This window comes from Vulpes vulpes, chromosome 14, assembly GCF_048418805.1.
Source record: "Vulpes vulpes isolate BD-2025 chromosome 14, VulVul3, whole genome shotgun sequence".
In the NCBI taxonomy this organism is placed as follows: Eukaryota; Metazoa; Chordata; class Mammalia; order Carnivora; family Canidae; genus Vulpes; species Vulpes vulpes.
Window position 1 is genome coordinate 135,393,997 of NC_132793.1, and position 19,726 is coordinate 135,413,722.

At 42.9% G+C, this 19,726-nt stretch overlaps 1 protein-coding gene across 1 annotated transcript in view; it reads left to right on the plus strand.

The window, feature by feature from the left end:
• ADGRA3 (adhesion G protein-coupled receptor A3) overlaps positions 1-19,726 on the plus strand; it is a 121,737-nt gene that overhangs the window by 16,911 nt on the left and 85,100 nt on the right. Inside the window, exon 2 of the mRNA XM_025997277.2 lies at positions 17,619-17,690. Within this exon, the coding sequence (XP_025853062.2) occupies positions 17,619-17,690 (72 nt within the window). The remainder of the gene's footprint in view (positions 1-17,618; positions 17,691-19,726) is intronic.

Genomic DNA, 19,726 nt, shown 5'->3' on the forward strand with positions numbered 1-19,726 from the left:
GCAGCTGTCGAATGCACTGCAGCCAGTGAATAGGAGGCTCCCCTTGTGCCTGGAAGATATTTCTGGAAGGTGAGCATCATATTGCTCAAGCAGGTTGTCTCTTGCTCCTTTATATTTCTTTGTTCTGCTGGTCTATGAAACAATGCATGTTTTAATTCTGACCCTGAGTGGTTTTATTTTTAGTTTTATTTTTTATTTTTTAAAAATTTTATTTATTCATGAGAGACAGAGAGAGAGAGAGAGAGAGGGAGAGACACAGAGAGAGGGAGAAGCAGGCTCCATGCAGGGAGCCCAACGTGGATCTCAATCCCGGGACTCCAGGATCACGCCCTGGGCCGAATGCAGGCACTAATCCGCTGAGCCACCTGGGCTGCCTGTTTTTAGTTTGTTTTAGTATAGGTTGGGTTATTTTTTAGGGATGTCTTTCCGTTGGGATGTTGTGGGGTAATAAAATCAACGCAGAGATTCTGGGTGACCTCGTTCTCTTTCAAGAGCATGGGGAAACCCTGCTCAGCCTTCGATGGACACAGTTTGATAGACCCGCCGTTTCCAGTTTTGATAAGACTTACAGGATTCATGATCGAGTTCCATGGTTACAGACTGTTTCTCTCGGTGGTTTAACTTTCTCCCTAAACGGGTTTGGTAATTACGTGGAAATACAACGACTGGAGGACCTCAAGCTGTCTATACGGCTCTTTGGCTTTCAGAAGTGACTTTATGTATAAGAACCTTTACCTGATTGAAAAGTCGTAATGGCAGCCAACATTCGGATATCTCTCACGTGCCAGGACCTCTGCCAAATGCCTCGCCTACTGCATCTCAGTCATTGAAACCGCTTGACGGACATGGTATTGTCCCCATCTGGCAGGTGGGCCAACTGAAGCACGGACAGGCACATTGGCCCTCTCGAGTTACACGTTTTGCAGGCTTCTGCCCCAGGACTGTGACCTCTAGGCCTGTCATTCTCAGCATTATGTCCCTACAGGACGTAACCGACAATTTAGGTGCTCACTTTGGCGGTGGGGGTGGGGTGACGTCTTTGCGGGACAGAAAGTTATGGGACCTGTTCGCTTTGAACCATTTCTTTAGAGGCAGCTGGCTGATGGGATAACAAGGTAATGAGAATCCTCACCTGGTGCGCCTCATGCCCAAGGAGCTGTCGAAGGAAAGGATTTTAACATCCCATTTTACTATCGCCGAGTGGTTTGGGAGTGCCTGGGCGGTCACGCTGAGGCCTGCAGCGTAGTATTACTGATGATGAAATGATCGGTCCTTTTCTTGTCTGCGTTCTCGAGGTTGGAAATTTTACCCTGGAATAATAATTGACCCTATCTCAAGCTTAACTGTCCTGTTAAGATGAAAGAAATACTAGCAGCATAGGGAAGCAGTTGCCTTTTGGGTAGGTTTCCATTTTTTAGGGAAGGTTCACACCTCCATGTCACAGTTGTGCTGGATAAGCAGGGAACTGGCATTTTTATGATTTGATAGAGACCAGCAGGAAGGAGGAAATAACAGAGACTGAATGGATATGGGGGCCTCGAGTTAGCTTCGTTACCAAGAAGAATTGTGACCCTTAGATCAATCATAATTTTCCAGGCCCTCCCCTTCCTGGAGAGTAAAATGGGGGTTTTGCAGGAGATGATCTTTAAGGGACTCTTGAATCTCTAACGTTCTAGGATCTTATATATCCCACCGAAGCAAACCAAACCCAGTAGGATCACAGAGGCATATTTAAAAATGCACAGACATTACACACACATTTCCTGAAGCTGAAATTGTTTTATTAGAATTGATCCTCTGCACCGTACTGGCAAGTGCAGGGGCAGTTTTCTGGGTGGCAGGGCTGTGGCGTTGGGTCTGTTCAGTCCTTAGCGCCTGGCCTGTGCGATTCCGGAGTCTGTGTGCCTTTTTTCCACCACTTTCGGGCTAATTGCCCCTCACTTACAGGCTGAGACCTGTCCTCAGTCCCTAGGGCTACTCCCAGCACTGGGACCTTGTGCTCCCTTTCTGTTAATTGGATTTCTATTTTATCTCTTGAGGTCCCATCTTTAAGATCTTGGTAGGCTTTTTTAGCATCTGAACTCTATCGTCTCTTTGTATAACCCTATTCTTTGCTACAGAAATACAGATTTTTTTAACCCCCCAGCTCAATGAGTTGGCCAGCTTGTGTGAATCTCTGAGTCTCAGAGGAATTTACAGGGTGCCCATACCTTTTGGACACATAGATTTTCTTTTTTCTCTTTAGTATAGGGAAGATGCCCTTCGTAACTTTATATGCACAGACCCGTGTTTTTTCCTTTTATCTCCAGACTTAATGGGGATCTTGCAGACGGTGTGCCACACAATTATTTTTCCTGCTGGCGTGGCCCCCTCCCACCCCCGTTTAGGGCTTTGCTGGTCTGACCACATATTTACGATGCCAGTGTGCTGCCTCATGCTATTTCACACATTTCCCTGCTCGCCCTTCCCTGACTGCTCCCTAGGAGGCTGGTCAGGCCCTGGTCACGATCCCTCCACCAGTGAATGATAAAAGCACCTTTGGGGGTTCTCAGTTGCCTATGAGAGACTTCTGCCCTAGAACCAGGGTGGCAAGTAGATTTCTGGAACGTCTGCCCGGAGAGTTGGGAGTAGCGTTGCAGTAGTGTTGTGTGAGCTTATCAGGAAAGAGCTAGGACTGACTCACGACCTGCCTTGGGCACAGGACAGGGAGGTGATGATGGCACACGTGCCATTGTTTGCCGTTCGCCCTGGAAGCCTGTTAATGACTATATTAGTCGTTTCTTTGGTTTTATAGTCTTGGGATCATATGGCTTTTTGTGCATCAGTGTTCTTGACTGTTTGGGAGTTTCAACAGCTACTTTAAAAGAGTGGCTTAGCCACCTAAATTTACAAAAGGTCTTGAGAGATTTCTTACCAGGAGAATTATTTAGATTCTATGCTTAGTGGTAAGCTCTATCCTTGTCAAAAATATTGATTCCACTCCTCAGAGTATTTCTAAAATGTGCTTGCCAAATATCTTCTAGTGGAGTGGCTCTTAGCATTTGGACTGGCAGCCTAAGGATTTGGGGAGATTGGGTGGGAAGACAGTGGTGGTTACCATATATTAAGAGCTCCTACAAATTAGTTAAAAAAAAAAAAAAGCCATGATCTATCAGAAATATGGGCCAGTACTGGTAGATAATGTCTGCTGAGCGTGCCACATCCTGCCTTGTGCTTGAAGAGTTGTACTGGTTAATTCATACACTTCCCTAATGAGATCATTCTAATCGCGATCTGTCTTTTGTGTCTGAGGACGTGGGGCAGAGAAGCCTACTCATGTCCCTGAGGTCACCAGCCAGTGAGCCACGGTACCAGGATTTGGGCACAGACAGCCTGACTCTAGAGCCCAGACTCGTAGCCAGCGTGTTGCGGTGGACCAAGGACACTCCAGCGAGGCAACCCGGATTCACAGCCACAATTTAAAACGCAAATTAAAATTTCCACCCTATGACCCAACAATTGCCCTGCTGGGGATTTACCCCAAAGATACAGATGCAGTGAAATAGCAGGACACCTGCACCCCAATGTTCACAGCAGCAATGTCCAATGACTGTGGGAGGAGCCTCAGTGTCCATCCACAGATGATGGATAGAGAAGCTGTGGTCTGTGTATGCAGTGGGATATTCCTCAGCCATTAGAAATGACAAATACCCACCATTTGCTTCAACGTGGATGGACCTGGAGGGTATGATGCTGCGTGAAGTAAGTCAGTCGGAGAAGGACAAACATTATATGGTCTCATTTATTTGGGGAATATAAATAATAGTGAAAGGGAATAAAGGGGAAAGGAGAGAAAGTGAGTGGGAAATATCAGAAAGGGAGACAGAACATGAGAGACGCCTAACTCTGGGAAGCAAACAAGGGGTAGTGGAAGGGGAGGAGGGCGGGGGGACAGGGTGACTGGGTGATGGGCACTGAGGGGGGCACTTGACGGGATGAGCACTGGGTGTTATGCTATATGTTGGCAAATCGAACTCCAATAAAAAAATAAAATAAAAAAATAAAAGTTCGAGGTGCCACTTTCCACCCCTCAGGCTGCTAAGACGCGGCCTAGTGGACAGGTGTCCCTGAAGCCTGCGGCCCGAGCAGGGCCCCGCTCCGCCCGAATGGCCTGAGCAAGTGCATGCCGCACTGCAGGTGCTCACGGCGAGCACTCAGCTTGCGCTGCAGGTTATGCAGCAGCAGAAACAGGCCATCGAGGGGCATTTATCTTTGTTTAAAAGGAGTTCCCCCTTCTTGCCCGCTCTTTGAATTTCTACTTGCCTTTTTTTTTTTTTTTTTTTTTAAACAAAGCTCAGAAACCTTTCCCTTAACCATTCTGCATTTCAGCAACATTTAAACTCTGTGTCGGGCACCTCTGTGGCTCAGTGGGTGCAGCATCTGACTCCTGGTGTCAGAAGCCGTGATCTCATGGGTCATGAGATTGAGCCCTGCACTGCGCTCCATGGTCAGCAGGGAGTCTGCTTGAGATTTCCTCCTTCTCCCCCCTCCCCATCTCCGGCCTGTGCGTGTGTGTGCTCTCTCAAATACGCTTAAAAAAAGAAAAAAAAAAAAAAACCCTCTCTTTTGTTTGGATCCATCATGCATCTGACACTTCAGACCTCAAGGGCTAATACGACGCATGAATCTAATCTCTGTGTCCTTGGTGTCATTCCTAGCACACAGTGGGTGCTCAAATATGCTCTCAATTAATACGTAGCAGGTCCATCATGACTTTTAGCTTTAAAAAATCAAAGATTCAAAATTCTGGAAAGACCTCAGCATGGTCCCTGGAGAGCATTCTCTAGTTGATTAAAATGCCAAATAACTTGCTTTTATTGTATCATAAGTATTAAGTGTCCAGTGTTCTTTATGATGTATAGAAACCTTGAAAAATGGGCTCCCCTTTCTCATGGAGCTTGTGTGTTCATAAGATAAGATGAAGCATTCTTTATTAAAGAGTTTTTCATTTTTAGGGATTTCAGACATATATCTAGTATGGTGTAAAAAACCATTTAGTTTTTCTTAACCAAATGCTATTTAAATACACGTAGACTTACTGTTTAATGCCAGAGCAGAAAAATAGATTCTTTCCTTTTTGTTTATGAAACCACTGAATAAAGACTCTGAGATAATTATAAGAAAGAACAGGCCTTAAAAAAATGTCAGGTCTTTGATTAAAAATGCATGGAAACTTGAAAGATTATTTAATGAACCATTTGAATAGTTAAGCATGACCATATGCCCAGGTTGACACCTGTTGTCTTAGTGTAATTATTAATGGCACCTTGTGTTATTCTCAAGTGTCTGTTTGATGATAAATTATATTGTGACCCTGCAATAGTATGCTAGCAGTTGATGTTTTTGACTTGCCGTTTCATTTTAATAATAATTCACGTCACAGAGATTAAAGTTGGAAGTACTATTGCATACAGCTTCAGGAAGGCAGACGAGTTTACTGAACTTCTTCCCTAATTTGCCAAGTCTGTGGAAAAGATATTAAAACCAAATGATAAAAACACTTGCAAGTTTTCATGTCTGTTTGGAAACTTAGAGGGTTTTTATTCTTTATAATTCCAATTCAAACATTTTATTAGAATATTCCTGGGTGTAGGGAGGCCCGGACAGCTCAGCGGTTTAGGGCTGCCTTCAGCCCAGGGCGTGATCCTGGAGACCCGGGATCGAGTCCCACGTTGGGCTCCCTGCATGGAGCCTGCTTCTCCCTCTGCTTGTGTCTCTGCCTCTCTCTCTCTGTGTCTCTAGTGAATAAATAAATAGAACCTTTAAAAAAAAAAAAGTCTGTTAAAAAAAAATATTCCTGGGTGTATGTGGTTTTTGTCTGTTTGTTTTTGTTTTTAAATTAGTTTGCCTGGCATATAGTTTTGTAAGTCTTCAAACAGGAGACCTGCCTCTTTTTTTTTTTTTTTTTTTTGGTTTATATACATGTTTATTAGACATTAATTTTTTTTATTGTGGTAAAATACCCATAACATTTCACCATTCGTAGGTGTATAAATCAGTAGCGTTAAAGGCCTTTGGAGTGTTGTGTATAAACACCCTCACTACCTGTGCCTACAGCATTTTCGTCGTCTCCAACGTAAATCCTGTACCCACTACATAATAACTCCCTAAACCCTCTTCGTCTGCACCCTGGTGACCTCACTTCTATTTTCTGCAGAGACATTTCCTTTTATTTAATTGTAGCCATTTTTCTAGCAGTTATCTTTTTTTTTTTATCTTTTTAAGTAATCTTTCCACCCAATATGGGACTTGAACTCAGAACCCTGAGATCCAGTCCTGTGCTTCACCAGCTGAGCCAGCCAAGCACCCCACTACCTATTCCTTTTTCTCCCTACCTCCCCCCCCCCCCCCCCCCCGCCGCCCCTGGGCTCCTGTTATTTGCATATACTCCAGATTTTATGATTTGCCTCCCAGCGGTGTCTGTCTTGGCTTCTATCTACTGAATTTGAAAAGTCAGGCCCTATGATCTCACTCATATGTAGAATTTAAGAAACTAAATGAGCAAAGGGGAATAAAGACAAACCAAAAAACAGACACTTGACTACAGAGAACAAATTGATGGTCACCAGAGGGGAGATGGCTGGGGTGGAGGGGGCATGGGAGCAGGTGATGAGGATTAAGGAGTGCACTTGTGATGAAAAAATAAGACATTCAAAATCATTATTCATTAGGAAAATGAAATTAAAGCCATAGTTAGAAACCACTGCACCCTGGAATGGCTTTAAATCAAACAAATTCCGACAATCCCAAGTGCTGGGGAGGATGTGCAGCAACCTTCATTCAGTGCCCGTGGCAGTGCAGGATGGTTTAGTTCCTCTGGGAAGATGGTTTGGTGGTTTCTTACACACTTAAACATGCAGGGACATCTCGGTGGTGCTGTCAGTGAAGCATGTGACTCTTGGTTTCGGGTCAGGTTGTGATCTCAGGGTTGTGAGATCGAGGTACGGGTCTGGCTTTGTGCTCAGCATGGATCCTGCTTGCGATTCTCTCTCTTTCCCTCTGCTTCCTCCCACTCATGTGTGCTCTCTCTCTCCCCCCCCTTAAAATAAATAAATCTTTTTTTTTTTAAAGTTAAACTTGCCCGTAACTATATGAGCCCGCAATCAGAATTCTAGAAAGTTACTAAAAGAAAGACATATGTTCACACAAAAACCTTTCTTTGGATATTTATAGGAGCTTTGTTCATATCACCAAAATCTGGAAGCAGCTCAAGTGTCCTTGGGCTGGGGAGTGATAAGGTGTGGCCCGCCTCTACCGGGGAATACTACTCAGCAAGAAAAAGGAGCAAAGTGCTGACATGTGCAACACAGATGAATCTCAGATACATTAAACCAGAGGGCTAGGATGATGAGTTACCACCTATCACGCTGCAGGGGTTAGAACTGATCTTTCTTGTAGCTTTCCTGGTTTCTCTTACCCACCACACATACCACGTAGCATTGTGCTACGAAGGCTTTGTTGCCTTTTATTCAGTTAGGTGTTCACGTCTTCCAAGCTCCAAAAACGAGCAAGACCTTTAAACGGAAAGCTTATAAAAGGATGCATGTGAATGGTCGATAAGCACATCACCAGAAGCTTGACATTCTTTATACTGACAAAATTACAAACGAGATGCTGCTTCAGACCTCCTAGAAAGGCCAAAGTCGAACAGACCCTCAGATTTCGGAGACAACTGGAGTTATCACACACTGCTTGGTGGGACTGTAAGAGGACGCAACCACTTGGAGTTTAACACCTTATACACAGAGTCCCAGGACGCAGGAATTCCAATCCTGTGTATTTATTCAAGAGAAGAAAACGCAGGTTTGCAAAAAGACACACATAGTCTTGCCATAGTCAGAAACTGGAAACCCACATATTGATCAATAGGGGGTTAGCACACAAACGGAAGTGTATCCATGTAATAGAATACTACTCGGAAATACAAAGAAACACTGAAGACCAAAGCTCTGACTGAGGTTGAAGACTTGACCGTGCAGCTAACAACCCCTCTGCGCCGGACTGTCCCGATGCTGACGTTCCCTCCCATCTTCCCCCAACTCCCCGAACCTCCCAAGTTCCTGGTATCCTGGAGAATAAGGACATCCCATGAACTGGGAGGGGAGATCTCAGCTACAGCAAAACGTAAACCCTCGTCTTCAGCCGAGCTCTGATTTGTGAGGGATTGTTCAGGCCTAACGACGGACCAAACCAAATTAGTTAAAGACTTCCAGATTCTTCTCGGAGCTTATGATCCTGGATTTCCTGATTTTTACCAGTTCATTCACCTGGGGTAAGGGGTCCAGGGGGTGCCCAAAGGTGGCTCCATTGCAGAAGATTGGAAACGCCCCTCTACAGGTCTTGGAGGATCCCACCCAACATGCCTCAAAAGAACAACAACAATTAAAAAAAAAGAGAAGTCGGCCAGTCACTCCTTGAAGCTATACTCAGGGTTTTTCCTGTGGGAATCGACTGGGCCATGATACAGTCCTGTAAGGAAAAAAGGGATGTATCAGTTGCAGACTGGTTTCAGGGACCACGAGGCTGATAGTACCTTGTCTGCTGGTTCTGTTAATGGGCTGCTTCTCCCTGAGCTTAATGATTAATTAAAGAAACATAAATCAAGATGGGAGATCACTCCCCTCTCTGAGCTCCAACATCTCGCGAGCATTTCTAAAGAATTTTAGGACAGATAAAGGGTCGTCAAGCAAATAAACTCATGGCCTTACAGTTACAGCAGCCACAGGGGCGTGGGCCAAACTTGGGAGCTACCTTTGAACCTGCCCCTGTTGACAAGGATACTTGTCAAGACTGTAAGCAAAAGAGACATTGAGAGAAGGACTTTGCCCACAAACAACTTGATCATCCAAGAAGAAGCACTCCACCTTCAGATCCTCAAGACAGTAACACTGATGGGGCTGAGGAAATGCCTGTTACGCTGCTCCCAGTAATTCCCAGAAATGAAATGACACTTGACACAAATGAGAAATGTGCCCTGACCTGGCGGATAGGAGAGCTGCTCTTTCTACTTTAAACCCCACCATGGAACACCAAGAACTTCCTCGGGGCAGCCACACTGTTTCGGTGATGGGGTCAAGTTCCAAGACTTCCTGAATCAGAACCCATAACTGTTTCCTTGTCTCCTTCTCTGGAAACCAGGGCCTTGCTCTTAGGAGACGCAGATCTGTAAATCTCCTGGGAAGAGACCTATCTCTCTCCTACATTTGGAGGCCAAATTCATGTTGTCTTTCCCCAGCCCCGCACATCTGTTACCTTCAGTTTGCGGACACGGGGATCTGACATCCTGTAACTCCCCCGCTGGGCTTTGCTGGTGCCTCTGTCACCAGAGCTGAGACCACTGTCGAGCCCTCCCTCCAGTCCCAAGGTCAGGCCGCCCCAGGAGCCATGAGGGGTTTGAGCTGAACACAGCTGTGAAGCGGGCCGTGGCCAGACGAAGGAGACCACGACCACCCCAGAGGACCCAGCAGCCAGAGAGAATGCGGGAACAATCCAGAAGTCTGCTAATGACCGGTGTCGAAAGTTTATAAAGAACGGAAAACCAGTGAATCACCAAAGTAGTAGTGAGTAGAAGTTGACCGTGCACACACTCAGAGGCTTTGCACACCAGGAGCACTCAGGCCAAAACGTGGGCGGCAGCTCCAGGGTAGCTGGCGGGAGTGTGAAGGCCGGAGCGTTCTCTACTGTGATTGATGATAAAATTGAAGAGTTTTCTTAAATGTAGAGGAACCGGTTGGTGGTTACCTCATACCCGTTTGGGGGAAGCTGAGTTAGTTTTGCTTACGGTTTTCAAATGCATGAGCAAGAAGGGACCCAGGTTGACCTGGAGCTTTTGCTATTCATGACATTTTACCCCTTTATCAGTTGCTTTTTCTTTCTGTGTGTGATAAATGTATTTTAAATCATTTGACAGTATAATGCTCACATCATAACCCACTGATGTTTTTATTAAGGTGATTTTGACTTTTTTTTTTCCGTCTTTAGTCTTGTTACCGTCCTTGGACTATCGGTGAAGATAGCATTTGTGTTTGCACCTTTTACTCAGTGAATTTAAAAAGCTCCCCCCCCCCCATATAATTTAATCACGTATCACCAGAAGTTTAACTGCTTCCCTTATAAATGAGCCAGCAGCTCATGAGAGCTGTGAGCTGCGCGAGTGATAGTTCTCCATGACACATGAATGAATCCCACCAACCTCTCCTAAATGTTAAATTCTGAGAGATTTAGCATTTCTACTGCCTTTAATTACGCCAACTGCCATATAATATGCAATCGTCTATTACACAACTTTTTATTTCAGTGCTGCATCATAGTGAAACCTTAATGTGTAAACATTAAGCCGTAATTAAGGATCCAGACTTAAAATTCAACCACAGTTTGTGTGTGTGCCAACAGTGACAACTACTGATAAATTCTTAACTTCTTTTCCCAGCAGCTGGAAATTTCTTTTGATACCAATTTTAAGAGGGTCTTAATTTTAGAAGGGTGAAAACGTGGAGAACAGTAGCTTAGGACTCTGCTCTTGCAGTATGAAGAGACGAAACCTAGATGTATTCTGCTAGAATTTTTTATTTCCCCGCCCCCCCCCCCCCCCCCACCAAAAAAGGAAATTCCAGAAGCCTCAGGGAGAAGAAGTAATGAGAGCAGCACTGAGCTTTATACTCCTCATCGGTACCAGTGCACAGGTCCGTTGTAGATGCTGTGTTATTAATTCCGTGAGAGGGGGTCTTTGAATGCAGAACTTTAAACCCATGTTTTTATTTTATTCACTTATTGAACACATACTTTCTGGGCATCTTGCCAGTTGGATCCTCTGGGAAGCACCCGCCAAGTGTTTAGAAGGGGTTAGAAGTCCAAGATTTTTACTGATGGACGTACGTGTGGAAGATGAAGGGAATGAAGCAGAAGTGGGCATGGGGACCCTTCAGCCTGGGATGCAGGTGCAGGCTCGGTGAAGGGAGAGGGGAGGAAGGACAGCTGGATAGGACAGTGGTATGGAAGCTGGGCCAGCCCCGGTGCAGAGATTGCCCCCCAGGGAGTCTGTGCTGGGCCGGAGTGGGGAACCCCATCCTCTGTCCAGCTGTGCCTGCAGCGTGGATGGACTCTGCTTGGAAACTGAGGCAGATCCTCTAGATGGCTGCAGTGGGATGCTGGCTCTCCTGAAGGAAGATCTGAGGAGCCCACGTCCACAGCCACAAGAGTCTCCTGTTCCATACCGGGCGTCATTGGAGTCTTAATGCTGCCACTTGGTTTGAACCTGAACTGGGGCAAGGCCCTGGACTCGCAAATCTGAGTGTTAGAGAAAAGAATAACTGATGTCGTAGAGGGTCATTAGGAAAGAGCGACTGCTGCGGTCTTCTTCCTGGGGGGTGCAGTGATGGTCAGGTTCCAGAAGATCCCGGCGCAGGTTTCAGCTGGTGGTGGGAGACGCGGCCGAAACCCACACGTAGCTGCACGGTGGTTGCACAGAATGAAAACTCGTCCGAGCACAGGCAGCAGGGCTGAGGGCCCAACATCTTCTGACCGCGCTGGAGCTAAAGCCTACCACACGGGATTCTCCCTGCAGAACTGAATGAACAAATGCCTCGAGTTTGGGGGACGCGTTGGTGACCAAACTGGTGATATTTAGGGCAAGGTGTGTGTGTCACCTGTAGGGAGCTGAAGTAAATGTGATTTTAATATCACATGGCTCAGACGGACGAGGAGTTTTGCAGTCTAGGAGATATTATTCGTACTTGCTAGGAAGAATTAATTTAGGAAAGAGCACTTGATTTTCATTTGCCGGAAGCCAAGGAATAAACTGGGACAGCATGCTAAATAAAGCAAGGGTTGACAGACTTTTTCCTTTTCTGTAAAGGGCCAGATAGTAAATATTTTAGGCTTTCCTGGCCACGACAGTCTCTGTTGACACTACTCAACTCCGCCATCATAGCACGAAAGCTGCCACAGACAATATGTGAACAAATGGGCATGGTCGTGTTCCAATAAAATTTTAAAGACATTGAAATTTATATTTCATAGAATTTTCATGTATCATAAAATGCCATTCTTTGGATTTTCTTTCAACCATTAAAAATATAAAACCATTCTTAGAGCCCACAGGCTGTCCAAACAGGTGGCGGGTTGGATTTGGCCACCCCCTGGACCAGAACTTCGACGAACGTGGGAGTAACCAGTTTTCATTAGTGGGATAAATGAAGCAAAGCACTAAAATTCACTTTTGAGGAGTTAGTATTTCTGATTTTAGCTTATCACAGGTGGTCCTAAATTTTTAGAACGTGTGCCTACTGGGGTTAGTGACTCAAAAGCTTAGCCTCATGATATTGTCTATTTTTCTTATATTTGTTAAAGATGTAGCACTAACAAGTATTCTACGTAATTAATCATTTAATACAGCATCGGTATGTGTTAGTACAGTTTGTATCGCTTGAGCAAATCAGAAATGTCAAGGGATGGAAAATTTTAATATGTAAACGCATACTTTCAGTCCTTAGTATGTCTTTGATCTTTCTGCGTGAATAGCTGAGAGGCATCTGTCTTCCCGTTCTGCAGCCCTTCATCTGCATGGTATCCCATTTTGTGGGTAACTAACCAATCCTGTGTTACCTAATCAACCTGAATATCCTGTCATTAAGTTTTACAAATAATACTGCAGTGAATAATTTTGCTGTATAAATACATAACTGCTCAATTGGATATATAACATGTAATAGATATTGCCCAACTGCAAGGATGTCTTTAGGATAAACTTCCAGAAGGGGAATTAATGGATCAGACATTGTATACGCATTTGTACTTTTGTCTTCCATAATGATTGTATTGATTGATAGCAAAATATGAGTGGTTGTTTCCTTCTGAATATAAATTATGTTAGCACATTTTTCTTGGCACTCCTGAAGTGAATTATGGTATCTTGTTTTAGTTTTAATTTGCATTCTCTCATGATTGTGGTCGTATATCCCTTCATATATTACGATCCATTCATATTTACTTTTACTGTCCTTTTATGGCCTTTGCTAGTTTTTCTATTGGGGATTTTTTTTTTTTTTATTTTATTTATTTGAGAGAGTGAAAGAGTATGAGCAGGGGGAGGGGTACGGGGAAAGGGAGAAGCAGACTCCCTACTGAGCAAGGAGCCTGATGTGGGACTCGATCCCAGGACCATGACCTGAGCCGAAGGCAGAGGCTTAACCAATTGAGCCAACCAGGTGCCCGATTCTTTTTCTTTTAAAGAGCTCTTAATCCATTTGGGAAATGAAGCCTTTGTTTTTGGTAGTAGTCAAAAGTATTTGCTGTTTATCTTTTAACGTTGCTTATGATTTTTAAAATACCAAACTTTTAAAAATACAGTCCTGGTTACTCCTTTTCTCAGTTGTAGAAAATCTTTGGTTATTGTGGCTTCTAAATCTGTCTGCCTTTCATTTTCTATTTTGTCTCTATGAGACGGCCCTTGTTTTAAATATGACATTCTCTTCTTAGTCTTCTCCCTTTCTTTTCCAAGGATACTTGTCGTTGGATTTAGGGCCCCCACTAATTGGGGATGATCTCATTCCACACCTTTCAACTTAATCACATTTGCAGACATCCTTTTCTTGTTAAGGTCATAGTCTTAGGTCCCGGGTGGGCATATCTTTTGGAGGACCACTGTTCAAACCACGACAAGAGCCCTATTTGATTGTTTTCTGATTTTCTCCTCTCCAGGGGTTGCCTTCGAGAATTATGTTCCTAACGTTTGATCTGAATATTTAAAGCTCTTGAAGTATATTTTCAATTCCTCTCGAAAGGAAAATTATTCTATGCCTTCTGCTATACAGGGTGTGGGTGCTATGAATAGCATTCCATTCTGGGACTTGCAAAAGCAAGCGGCTGAGAACTTGTAATACTTAATTTTTTTTTTTCCTACTCCATAAACTTCTGATTTTTTTTTAAAGGCATGTCTACATTAAGCCTTTTTCATGTTTCAGCATAAATGATATATTGAACTAACCTGACACTGTGTTGAATGTAACAACGGGTATCAAAGTCTTCTTACAGTGTTTAAATTCAAGAGGCGTGAACTCAGAATAGGGTTCCTAAGCATTGTCTATACATCAGGTGGCGTTATAACATCGTTAGTATAGAACAGAAATGGGTATACATAAGCTTTATAACTTTGGTCAAGTTTTATACTTTTCATTTAGTTACCTCCTGGAAAGTTTGAAATTTCAAAGATGTCAGCAAAAATATTGATTAGAATGGGTTTTCGGTTTATAATGATACATGATATTATGCATTCGCTAGCTCCACAGGCCCCAGTCTCAAAAATGAGCATAAAAACTGTTTGCAGACAAGATTTATTCATTCCTATCCTGTTTTCTTGCACAAAATCCTTAAACACAACCAAGTAATGGATAGACTGAATATATTAACATGAGGTTGTAAACTGTATTTTTAAGGTTACAGTTATAACTTTTTAAGTGTGATGAAATGTCTTCCTTTTTACTCTTCTCAATAAAATCTATCATTTATTGTACTAAAGCCTTTATGACTGAGCAAATGACAGTCCTTTTGCTGCAGCAATACTGAGTGTAATTCAGCCGGCATCCTGACAGTTTTTCATAAGCTACTTCCATATTTGGGGATCATTCTTCACTCAGACACAGGGTACTCATGTCGCTGAGCCCGTTACCTGCTAGATTGTGTGGTTTTTCCTTTGTTTCTTTAGTTTTTGGTTTATCGGTGATAGATTCTCCGTAAAGTTGCCGTAAAGTTTAGTTTTGTTCATGAAAACACGAAAGCAGAAAATTAAAAGAAGCTAGAAGGGATCTGGATGGTCATTCTGCTCGGATTTTTTTTTTTTTTTCCCTATCTTCAAAGTGATGAAATTGAATCTTGCTAGAGAAGTGGCCCAAATCATTTATTGCTGGGTCTCCGTTAAAACCCTGGGCTCTGGATCTCAACACCATTGTTCCTTCTTCGATTTTAGTGCCTACTTATACTGCCTGTGAAGTCGCAAACTGTTGGTACATAATAAACATTTCTTGAATATAAATAAGTGTGAGTCTTTAATCTCAAAGCTTGAAGTATTCCTTCAGTGTTTATTTCTAAGATACAATTATATGCAAAATTAACTCAGTTTTAACTCTACCTCGTTATGAAGATTCTGGTGTTTATCATCAGCTGGAAAAATACTTAAATAATAAGAGTTGTCTGCTAGATACTCCGAAAGATACTATAAGATTATAGAGAATAAGAAACGAATAGAAGCCTCATCACGAGGATACTGATCCATTAGGGTGTGTTGTTTTCCCTGTCCTTTTGTGTGTGTGTGTGTGTGTGTGTGTGTGTGTGTGTGTTTGATCTCTCCATAGATTCTTTTCAATTAGTGATATCAGGGGATCCCTGGGTGGCGCAGCGGTTGGCGCGATCCTGGAGACCCGGGATCGAATCCCACGTCGGGCTCCCGGTGCATGGAGCCTGCTTCTCCCTCTGCCTGTGTCTGCCTTGTCTATGCCTCTCTCTCTCTCTCTCTCTGTATGACTATCATAAATAAATAATAAAAAAAATTAAATTAGTGATATCAGTTTTGTTGTTTGCTTTCAGAACTGAGTGTAGGAATTTTCCTTTGAAAGAATCCTTTCTTAACGGATGCATGAAGGTTTGTTTGGATGTACCATCATTTCACTCTTCGTCTTCTATAATGCTGAAATAAGCCACTGGATATACCTCTTGTCAGATCCGGTGACTTGTCGGAGTGATGCTTTGGACAGCAAGGTGGGAGGCTCTTGACTCCACACCTCCAGGGCTACTGGGGAAAGCCTAGTTCAGTGACCTTGGTGGCTGTGAATGAGACTTGAGTTTGCTTTTTGCCCAAGCCGACCACCTTACTTGTAAAAACCTTTGTAACTTTGATCAGAGAAAATGATATTGTGTTTTAATTGTACTGCTTTTTTTTTTTTTTTTTTTTTGGTCCTAGTGGTTGACACCATGTCCTTCCTTCAGCAACAGCTTTGGGGAGAGACAGAAAGTTACGCAGCGATATGCTTGGATTGCAAGAAACATTAAAATGAGGCAGGATGTGTGTCTTAGGACCAAGGAAACAGAGTCTGTAATTTAATGAATACTCACTGAGAACGTCATGCATTTTGTAATTTCTTTCTGGTGTTTATGAGGTAGATACGATTCTTCCTGTTTTATGAATGAGGGAATTCTTACAGAGAGGTGGAGTGACTTGCCCAAGTTCAATGCAGCATGCAAGCCATCGAGCTGAGCTTGAGACACAGGCATCCTTGACTTGAGAAGCTGCTAATAATCATCCCACAGAACAGGCTCTGAAATGTAGATCTGCGTGAACAGGGATTTTTTAATTTCACTTATATCAAAAGAAAATCAGATGTTGAATAGCTATTTCTGTTTTAGGACAAATACTTAGAGGTCTTCTTTTACAATAATGAAAGTAGATAAAATGAGTACTTGGACTCTTAGGACCCAGAGACATTCTGTTCTTTGTACATACATGGAGTTTCTGTGTTGCGCTGCCTGGGAGAGAGCGGGCACCATGGACTTTGTACCCAGTGAGAAGGGTGCCCCCAAAGTACAGCACGGTGTGTGATGGAGAACTTGCTGCCCGTGAGGCCAGTGGTGTGGCTCTGGACCTATGTTGACATATGTTCAACGTCAGGTTTGGAGCAGAGATTTTTCTGGATCTGTGATCTGGTTCTGGCATTTGCTGGTGTAACCTTGGGGCCATTAACCTAATTCCTCTCTGCCTTGTTTTTTTTTTTTTTTTTTTTTTTTTTTTTTTTTCATTTTCTTATCTCCTTGCCCTCACTCCTCCAAATCAGGCAGCTTTAGCACTTTCCACTTTCTTTATGGGAAATCTTTATGGGTCCTTTAGCCGCAAAAGGCACATAGCTCCAATGCCGAGAGGAAGCAAGAAGCAAGATTATGTACACGTACGGTCTTCTTGGGCAAGTCCTAACACAGGGGGCTTGACTGTGACTTCTTTCGATAAATTCTCGTTGTCAGGTCGCATCTTAAAGAACGTTGTCCTGATACATGAGATAGATACTGTGATGGGAGGGTGTGCAAAAGCTTACTTTCCCACAGACAGTAGATTTGTATACTGTTAAATTCCAGATAATATTCAGCATTCATATATCTAGAGGATGCTTTGTTTCTTTGTAAGATCAGTATTTTCTAGAGCATGTTACATTCTTCCATTAAGTTTCTAGTTTTTAAAATAAGTGTTCAACTTACATAAGTTGATTAATTATATAAATGTACGTGGCGTTCTTTTCATATTGAGCTTGAGAGCTATTTTCTGTTCGCTTCTCTCCTTTTTTACTTTAAAGTTTGTAGTCATATGTGATAGGAACGATTTAAGAGGTGACAGGATGAGTGAGTGAGCTATTTTAGGTGGTTTCTCAAAGAAGGAGAAAGAAGCTCCTGTTTTTGTCAGGCATCTCAAAAACTATTTGGCTAATAAATGACTTCTTAGGATTCCTCATAGGTTTAAAAATAAGGAGCTAAACTATTTTGATACTGGTGGTGTACATATATTATTCTGCAACTTACTTTATTTTTCCCCCTGTCATTTTTAGGATTCTGAGTAACAACAAAATATCCGAGCTGAAGAATGGCTCATTTTCTGGGTTAAGTCTCCTTGAAAGACTGTGAGTATTTTTTTATTATATCTTATTGTTATTTTACTTACTGATTTTTTTTCATTTATTATGAGCTTTATTTGAAAGAGAATACTTACTGTATTTTTATTGTAAGTCTGTTACTAAACTCCCGACTTTTCAGAATAAAAAATCTGAGTTTTTCCCAACATTCTATTATGAAAAAACCTCAAAAATTTAATTCCAAGAAACAATTAGCTAATTAGATGTTGGCGGACTTTCTGTAAAGGGCCACATAGTAAATAATTTAGTCTTTGTGGGCCATATGCTCCGTGTCACGATGCCCCGACTCTGCCCTTATAGTGGGAGGGCAGCAATAGACAATCAGTAGTAAATGAGTCAAAGTGGAGGTGACTATTTGCAAAGCAGGCTGGGGATCATGGTTTACTGGCCACTGGTTTTTGGAGCATAGATGCTGTTTTGAAGTTTTGTCATGAAGGGTGTGCCTTATAGAACAGTTAAGTAGAATTTAAACACCTCAAGGAGGGAAACTTTTGGATAGACTTTGATATTCTATTCAGATGTCTTTGTGATCATTTTGTCTTGCTTAGAAACTAGGTCTAGTTGTGTTTATGACCAGATATAAGTAGTGCTTATCTTTTTGCTTTGGATTTGACACAGTGGATATTCAATTTGCTTGTATTATGAATGATAAGCCAGGATCACGTTTCAAATTCCCTTATCATCCATACATTTATTAGGATAGCATTTCAGGACATTCTTCCTTTTTTCTTTTTCTTTTTCTTTTCTTTTTTTTTTGAGGAGGCTCCATGCATGGAGCTTGAACTCACGACCCTGAGATCAAGAGTTGCGTGCTCTGCCGACTGAGCCAGCCAGGTATCCCTACAAAAACATTTCAGATGTTAGGTAATAAAAGGGGCCTCCCCATTTCAGTTGAATTACAGATTTTTGTTATTTTCTTAGTCTCTTTACTCTGCTGCACTTTCTCTGTGTGTGGTCTTTCCTTGACCATTTTACCTAGTGGCCTTTACAGTCAGACTCCCTAAGATGTTATTGCTTTGATCACTGATGTGTTATTTAAACATATACCTAGAGTTTATATTTATCCTTTTATATATGTCTGTTCTTTTTTCACTGAGCATATGTCTTAAATCAAGTCTTTGTTTTTGAGGCTCCATGCCCAGCGTGGAGACCAACACGGGGCTTGAACTCACAACCCTGAGATCAAGACCTGAGCTGAGATCAAGAGTCAGACGACCAACTGAGCCACCATGAGCCTCTTAAATCAAAAGTCTTAAAAGTTAGGTTTTCACATATATTCATATATATAAAAACATATATAAAAATAGCACATTTTTACATACATAAAGTAGCAGTACATTCAAGTTTGCATACGTATGCATATGCAAGCATAAATATATACATATGTGTGTGCAGATATGCACATGTAGAATGTTCTTGGTGCAGCAATGTTTAATTCTCAGATTTTCTCACTTCTGTTTTCATTCAACTATTCCTCCACATAGGCCATGTGCTTCAGAGGATGCTGGGCATACCTCTGCGCCAAGCCTAACTAGGCTGAGGCGAGTCCTTCACTCCTATTCCGTGGGTACAGGTTGAGGAGCGGGCACCCATCACTTACTGAGTAAGGGTTTGCTCAGGACATCTTGGGAAAGCAATTTCCTTACTGTCATCAGAACGGACGATTGTGCGGTCTAGAAGCCGTCCTGCCACTGGCCTGGGCTGGAGCCAACAACTGTAAGAGCCTGGGGTAGGGACCATCATGGTGAGCAGAGGGCAAGCTGAAAGGACCTTGCCCAAGCATGACTGCCTCTGGACTGTTACTGTTACGTGAGGCTGTGTGTTCCCATTCGGTTTTCGTGTTTCTTGTAAGAAAAGTCATTGTAGGGCAGCCCTGTCTTCAGCCCAGGGCATGATCCTGGAGACCTGGGATCGAGTCCCACATTGGGCTCCCTGTGAGGAGCCTGCTTCTCCCTCTGCCTGTGTCTCTGCCTCTCTCTCTCTTTCTCTCTCTCTCTCTCTCTCTCTCTCTGTCTCTCATGAAT